The following is an 8,000-nucleotide window of genomic DNA, read 5'->3' as shown; positions in this document are numbered from 1 at the left end:
TTTCTCGGTCTAAGAGTGGCTCTACATATCAGGTTTTTAGCGCTATCCTACAAATTTTAACAGCAGTTTCTATATCTTAATGTTCTTTACAGCGGTATCTCAGTTGATAGCAGACATAGATTCACAGATTTTCTGGTTTATAGATGTGCAGTGGATGTGATGTAAAACGTTTAAATAATTATGTTGAAAGATTGTACTAATGCTCCAGGGAAAAGAATAGCTTCTTTAACCGTGTCAGTTTGGAAAGGAGGTTTTTACATTTTACTTTTATGTTTCTACTGTTAGTCAATTGGTTTGCTAGTATAAAGTTTTTGTTTTCAAGTAATCTGTAGTCTTTTGTCAGAATGTGGAAAAGAAATCTAAAAAAGTTTACACTAATTCCAGAACTACAACATGCTGCTTTGACAAGATACAGGAATAGCAAGATATTGTTGGAAACAGGGTAACCCAGTAAACAGATAAGCCAACTTGCTGCTTAATTTGGACTCTTCTTGGAGATTTATCCAGGAAAAAGTGCACCAGCAGATGCTAAAGGAACAAGTTCAGGACTTCATTAAACTGCTGAGTACCTTCAGGTGGATCATATATGTTTTTACTCTCTCGAAACGTGGTGTGGTTGCCCATTTTAAATTCTGTAATTGGCTTTTAGCAAGCCTTTTGTAACTGGTATTCATATCTACTCTGATCCTCCATGTATTGCCCTGGTAAAATTGCGGTGGCTTACTTAAATTTTACAACTTTTTCTTTCATGAACTTTGACCTATAGCCTAAAGGGCCCTTTAATTGGAAGGATTTAGGGGAAAAAGCAGAGATTTAAAAAAAAAAGTGTCAAATTGGCTGTTGGAAAATTTCCACAGGTTAAGGTTTTCAGAGTTTTAGAAAATTGAAGGAGATAAGATTTTTGTGCTTTTAGAATGTTATGTTTTTGATTAATCAAATTCTTTTATTTTCTTTTTCTTTCATTTCTTTGGTATCTAGTGGTAGTTAGTAACACCATTAGTTTCTAGTTCGTTTAGCGAACGAGTTTTTAGATGAGTCGTTGTCTATTACATTGTCGTGCTTCTTTGCCCACGTCTATGGTTTACTCTGTTGTCAAGTACTCCGTTCTTTAGACACGAATTTTATCATAGGAGCTGTAAAAAATTCAATATTGTTGAAATTCAGGATCCTTTGGATTAAGTTCTTAAGGTTCAAGATCATGCAATCTTTTACACTGAAATCAGTATCGTTCGGGGATCCGAATATCAGTATCTTTCTTTGTGAGATTTGATACTAAATCTTGTGTTAGCAATAGCAGTAAAACTGAAAATCCCAGCATTCCACTGTTCTGATATATCAGATCCCTTCTTTTCAGAAATCCTGTGAACTCCTTCAGTCTTTATTTGCGGTCAAAAGTATTTTTGTTCTTTTTATGTCCATTAGGGAACAGAGGTTGGAGCATTCTTTTTCACTTTAACTTTGTACAGTAGCCTCAGAATTTGAGAGTTGCTTTGAAGACATTCTGATTTTGTGTTACTTGATTAGTTTTGCTTGGAGAGGCCTTCTAGTGTTTGAATGACTCTTTGACTGCCAGATCATCACTAGCTTATTATGACTGCAGCAATTTAGTCTGTTTCACTCTAGAAAAAGGAAGAAGGATCTCAGTGGTCATGTGGTTGGGAAAACAAGTATTAGCCAAGAGTATGTTAAGGCCAAGGATAATGCAAATATAGAAGGAGAAAGCAAAAAGGATCTCGGTGGAGATGTGGTTGCCAATGTGAGTTTTAGCCAGGAGTATGCTAAGGTCAAGGATGAAGCAGAGATAGAAGGAGAAAGCAAGAAGTATCTCAGTGGTGATGTGGTTGCTAACTGGATTTATAACCAAAAGTATGATAAGGTGAAAAATAATAGTGAGGTAGAAGGAGAAAAATAATAGCGAGACAGAACGAGAAAGGAAGAATGATCTCGGTGGCGATGTGGTTTCCAACACAAGTTTTAGCCAGGAGTATGATAATGTCAAGCATAATTCAGAGATAGGAGGAGAGGGTCCTAAAACTGCTGTATCAAAGGAAGATGTGGAATCTAATCCAGGGGAACAACAACCAGCTGATAACAACAGTGAGAGAGATGAGAATCAGGTAGGATCTGCAAGGCAAAATGCCAGGTTCACTGATGTAGATGGAAGCAGAAAGCGTTGAGTTGCCAGGAACAGACGCAAGTGACCACTAAATTATTGCTGAAACTAACTGAAAGAGGTTGAACACCATTTCTAGCAAGTAAGCCTGCTTCTGAAAATTATGTCTTTACTCTTAAAGGATGCCCTTGCATGGTGGTTCTCATCCTGCTCTTTTCATTGCTTTATATTCATGCATTCAGTAAGTAATTTTACATGTAACAATTATGCACATAACACTTGTCCATTGATATCTAAAAATAGCTGGGGACTGTTTGGGTTTTTGTCTCTGTCCTGGACCCATGATGCTCAATTAATACTGATGAACAATTTTTAATTGTCATATAAATGTGTCTGTGTTTTGACAGACTTTTTGTTTTGCATTTCCTATGGTATGAAAGAGAAATGTCCATCCTTTCTCTAATAATAGATGGGAATTGAATCGTGCTATGCTTGAGATGGGTAAAAACTGCTAAATGAGGAAACTTACCGGGAGAGTGAAAGCTGAAACATTAGGTGACTACCATCCTTATGAATCATTTTTGTCATCCTAAGATGTGTCCTTGTCCTAGCAGACTTGAGTGTTTGACAGATTGGCTGAACTATCAGCAGGAATTAGAGAACAATTACCATGGCTGCCTCTTCCTACTATTTCAGGTGAAAGAAAGACTAATTAATTAAATTATAATTATTCCTGCCATCAGAATAGATGTAATCACCTGTGATTTTGTCATCACGGAATCCTCGGCCCAATTTTGCTCAAACAGATAGGCTGTAGCAGTTGTGCTTTGTACTGCCTTCAACTGAATCTAGAAAATGGAGTTTTTCCCTTGGTTGGACCCTGATTGCTCAGACCGCTATTGGATCCTTCATCCTTATGAAGTGTCTATAACCAACTGTCTGTTTCACCCATTACCATAGCTAGGTTGATCAGCAAGACACAATGGTACATTCATGTGCACCAACAAGAGATTTGATTAGTTTGATTTGTATGGTTCTGTAATTTTAAGTGAAAATTTCACATGGAAATAGTATCTAAAGAATGCTGAAGGGCCAGAGCAAAGTGAAAGAATTGGGGCAAGGTTTTGTCAACAAATAAGAAGAGTGAACTGACAAGCTTAATATAGAAATTAAGAAAAGAAATGGAGATGCAAAACGCCGTCGGATTGTTGATGCTTCTTTCTGGATCCTTTTGCTGTCAATGACTAATGTAAGAGCCGGAGTCATCAACCAACTAATGCTGCGACTTCCAAAAATAAAATTTGCATTGTGTTTCCAATCTACGCAGAAAAGGAACCAAGGATATTAATGTAACCAACTCTGGAAAATGCTACAGTAATTCAGGAAGTATAATAAACACTTGTCTATACACGAGTAGAGATACAATTTGTAAAGCCAAAAGTGAAAAAGGAATAAAGTTCGTCAAGGCTAGCACACACAACATATTACAATGAAATTGTTGCCTATTTGTGGAACTATCCGCTCAATAACACGTTTCAGCTTGTCTATCTGGATCAAAGGTTGTAAGTGTGGGAAATAAGAAAGAGCCTTTATAATATCGGTTCTCAACATGTCCGTTTCCTCATAAAGAACTTCTATGATACAAATTTGGAAACTACCAAGAGAATTATATTTGTCTAAGGATAGCAAGCTTGTAGTTTTCATGTAAAATATCAAGTTGACCGATCAAAAAGGAATTTGGGCTGCCAAGATCAAGTAGTTCTGACAAAGAAAACTGGTGAAATAAAAGCTGCATCATGACCCATTTACCAAATGAAATGCATGAACTATATTGGCTTGCCTGATTCCTGGTCAGAAGTGAACATGTAATCTGAACGATGTTAGTTGAACATCACTTCCTATTTGTCTTTACCTGTGCCGGCCCCTCTTCCTGGGTTTTTCCTCCCCCTTCTTAATTATGCCATTTTTTCTTTTTTTGGTTGAGATTGAGGAATAAGACCAGTATTTGCATTTTCAAGGTCCCTATTCTTAATAGACGCCAAAACTGTTCTGACTTGTGATTCTTAACATAGTTTATTCTTTACACTTTCATGCGTGTTTTATCATGTTACTATAGAATTCAAATGCATTTGAAACAAGATTTTGATTAGGTTAGTAGCCCTTCACAATTTTTCTCACCCTCTATTGGCTGGAAGTTTCATAAATGTTTTCAATAATTTGTATTCCTATAGCAGCATTAAATAGAATTTATTCGGTAATCTGATAGAGTCCACGAACAACTACTTAGCTGAAAGAAAGTTTTCCGTTTGTGATGAGCCTAGGGAACTGCAAGTTTAGAACTTAGGTTGCAGGACCCAATGTGCTCCACAATGGCTTCAAATCTATCAGGAAATCTTTGAAGTATCTTGCGAGGAAAGAAAAGAAAAGGATTGTCATTGTAAATTTTACTGGTCCACTGATACAAAGTCATCTATGGTGTGATAAATAATCAAGATTACTTTTGACTTCTTCACTGATTTTATGGGGATTCCACTGCATTCTTTTTAATTCTCTGTTTCGCTGATTTTATGGTGAGTCCACTGCATTTTTAATTTTCTGTTTGCAGAAGAATATCTCACACGACATGGAGAAGCCCCTCTACTAGACTTTTTACTTCTGGTCCCTACAGAATGCCATCCACCAGAATCCTGAATGTTGGAAGGATGATATGCGACATAGTCGAGTCCTTTTGCTTTTTGTCTGGAAACCAGATGAAGTGCATGGTTATATCATTTTGAAAGAAACCTTAGGATTAACTTGTTTATGAAGTAGACCAATTCCGCAAGTATCTACCTGTTTACCTGTTTATGTTGTGAATCTCCTTTGAAGTATGAACTATGTATAGTTATATTTTGTGTATGAATCTACATTATTCTTTCAAGTTAATACTTGTGTTGATCTCTTCTATGTATCTGATACATTTAGTTTCATAGTATACATAGAAGACCAACGTAACTAAACTGCATTATATAATTGGAAGGCAGTGAAACTTTTGGTTGATATACAGAAATACCTGAACAAAGTTCTGAATCGTCTGTAAGAAATGTGTTCCCTCTGCACCTTCCATTTTATCAGCAGCAGAAAGAAATCATCATAACTATTTTGACTGGAGGATATGGTTGTCACAGTTGTAGTCCAATTATCAAATACCAAGTTGTTCTAGAATTTCAATACAAAATTTCTTTAGCTTTTCTTCAATCACCTATTCTAAAATCCTATACTTCCTATACCCAAAAAAAAAAAACTACAATTATATTCCTCACCATGTGTTGCGTTGTTGCAAGAGCGCTGTAGTTTTCACTTAACAATAGACTAACTAATTTATTAATTTTGATATACATGCTTACAAGCTTACAACAAGAGGAAAATTAAGCCTAATTTCCAACTTTGCAAATTGGTGAAAATTACCGTTAAGTAATCTTATATTTCAAAATTCTGATCAATAAGATTACCACCTCAAAAAAATTATGTGCACCTTGTGTTCCACGTGACAATATACGAGTATCAATTAAAATAAAGTATTGTGGCACCAGTTACCAATTATAGTGATTGATACTAATACACCAAGGGCTGCACGTAATTCATCCAATACCTTCTCTTACTATTATTATCCCTTTAATTCTAATATTATTTGCCATTTGCCATTGTCTCATTTAATTTTTTTTCCCTTTTGCATTTTTTTTCTATTATCCGTTTGCATTTGAAAGATCAGAACCCTTGCTAAAGTAGATAACTTTGGCAATAAATAGTAATAGACTATATTAAATTTAATCTTAGTACTAATACTTACTATATACCCACCACTACTCTTCTCAGAATTGGCCTTAGGTGACCATTTTGCCGAGTGGAAGTTTCGGTTTCGCCGAAATTTTCCACTATCTTCTGCAAAGATTAGGAAGCCACCTTCTGCAATCCTTGATCTGTACTGTAATCTTGTCAATCCTGTCTTCCGATTTTTTTCCACCAAAAGGCCAGCGTTTTTGTAAAAGTCCCATCTGATTGAATGCATAATAATGTCAATGTGATGTGGAAAATGGATCCACTAGGGTCTTTGAACTCGAAGTTCTAAAGGGTTTTCAGAAGCCTCGTGATTGGAATTGGATGCAGTATAATAGATGTAAATGAAGGAATTTGAGGATGGATTTACATAAGTAGGACTTTGCAGAAGTTCAACTAAGGGATGCCGTATTCTAGATGCATGCCATTCATTTTTTGATGATCATACTAAACAAAAAACGTATAGAAAATATTCAACACGTTATACTATTTCCTTCTTTCACATGCAGGCCCAATCCTTTACATGAATTTCTTTGTGAGCTTGATTCGTAGCGTTTATTTTTAGTGTTGGAATTATTAGGCAGATTCCGATTTGTGTACCTTTCCTGGACTGTTTTATGGTTTGTGTATATAGGTGGTTTGTTAATTGATTCTGTATATAAACTATTTTTGTTCTGCCTTTGGTTTTGGAGGGATCTTATAGAAAAGTTTTATTCATTGGGACAAGGACAAAGTGTTTCTTATCGAATAATATGCAGGCCGAGGAGACGAGTCAAGAAAATGAATATCCCTCTCTCTCTGAAATGGTAAACGTGTTCGAGATTTTGTATGGGTACTAGACAACATAATGTAAGAGCTACTTTGTCAATTCATTATTACTTCTGTGAGAGCTGAATGCTCAACAGGATCCTCGTTTCAATACATGTAAATGTTCAAGGCGTTTGCTAAAAACAAGTCTAAGAGCCTTGTTTTAACAGATAATCCTCAAGGCGTTTTATGAAAGCAAGTATTGCTTTTGCAGTTTCCTCTGGCATGCGAGTTTCTTCTGCTTCAGTTTCGTATAGAACCTTAACATCCACACCAGTCTCTGATTCTCCAACTGCATTAAATTGTATAACAGTTGTGTAAGAAGTGAACCCATGATTCAGGTGTCCCCCTTCGATCACTTGCATCCCAATCTGATGCAGGGACTCGTTGAATACTGTAACTTTCTCCTTCTGGTACCCGAGACTTGATTTCTCTGAAAGCATTAGTTGAAAATTGCAGCATCAAGATGGTCAGATGGTAGGCTAAAAACTAATTAGTACTGTAGGAATGAAAAAAAAAATAGCACAGGGCAGGAAATACTGGTTGAACTGTCCAACTGAAGTTGGAAGCTGGAACTCACCAGAGCCAAGGTTGATCAGATAAACAGTACCAAGGCCACCATCTCCTTCAATAACTTCAATACTACGCACTAAATTGGGAGCAAGTTTTGGAAGGACAAAGCTTATTTCTTTTGCATACTTCCTCCATAGCACTTCAATTGCGACCCCAACCTTCATTTGGCTCTTTACTTCCTTCATCATTGCTCCTCTTTAGTTGAGTACAGTTAAAATTGATCGTTGGTATACAATAAGTACAAATTTATACTATTAGCTTGGAGGGACAAAATGACACTACGGCATCTGTAGTTGTATGGAAAAATATGGAAACAAGATGCCTAGGCTCCCCTTTGATGTACATACATGTATTGTATTGTGAATAATTCTAAAATGTACATACATTATGTATATTCATTCATGAATATATTCATGTATGTGGGAATCCTTGAATGTAAGGATAGATTCATGTCGTTGATCTTAAAATCATGAGATACATGAATTTGTATACAATACCTTGAATCTATATATATAAGTATTTAATAAGTTCTTTTATTTTTTAAACAATTTCTCCTATATAAAGAGATTAAGTAGAGAATGATTTGTTACAGAAAATCACTTTCCTACTACTTTGAATTTTCTCAAAAAGCACTCCTTAGTTCAAGAAGGTTTGTCTTACTTTGTGCAAAAATCTAAGACAAATAAACTTC

General features: G+C 35.8%; 1 protein-coding gene across 1 annotated transcript; it reads right to left on the bottom strand.

Moving 5' to 3' along the window:
• Positions 1-6,885: 6,885 nt before the first annotated feature.
• Positions 6,886-7,497, bottom strand: LOC113765639 (phytohormone-binding protein-like). The gene is made up of 2 exons (XM_027309875.1): positions 7,317-7,497; positions 6,886-7,169 (listed from the first exon to the last, which is right to left on the bottom strand). Exons 1-2 carry the CDS (start codon positions 7,495-7,497, stop codon positions 6,886-6,888), a joined length of 465 nt encoding a protein of 154 aa, XP_027165676.1.
• Between the last annotated feature and the right edge of the window lie 503 nt (positions 7,498-8,000).

This window comes from Coffea eugenioides, chromosome 1 (assembly GCF_003713205.1).
Source record: "Coffea eugenioides isolate CCC68of chromosome 1, Ceug_1.0, whole genome shotgun sequence".
NCBI lineage: Eukaryota > Viridiplantae > Streptophyta > Magnoliopsida > Gentianales > Rubiaceae > Coffea > Coffea eugenioides.
This window is presented reverse-complemented; position numbering and strand designations above follow the sequence as displayed.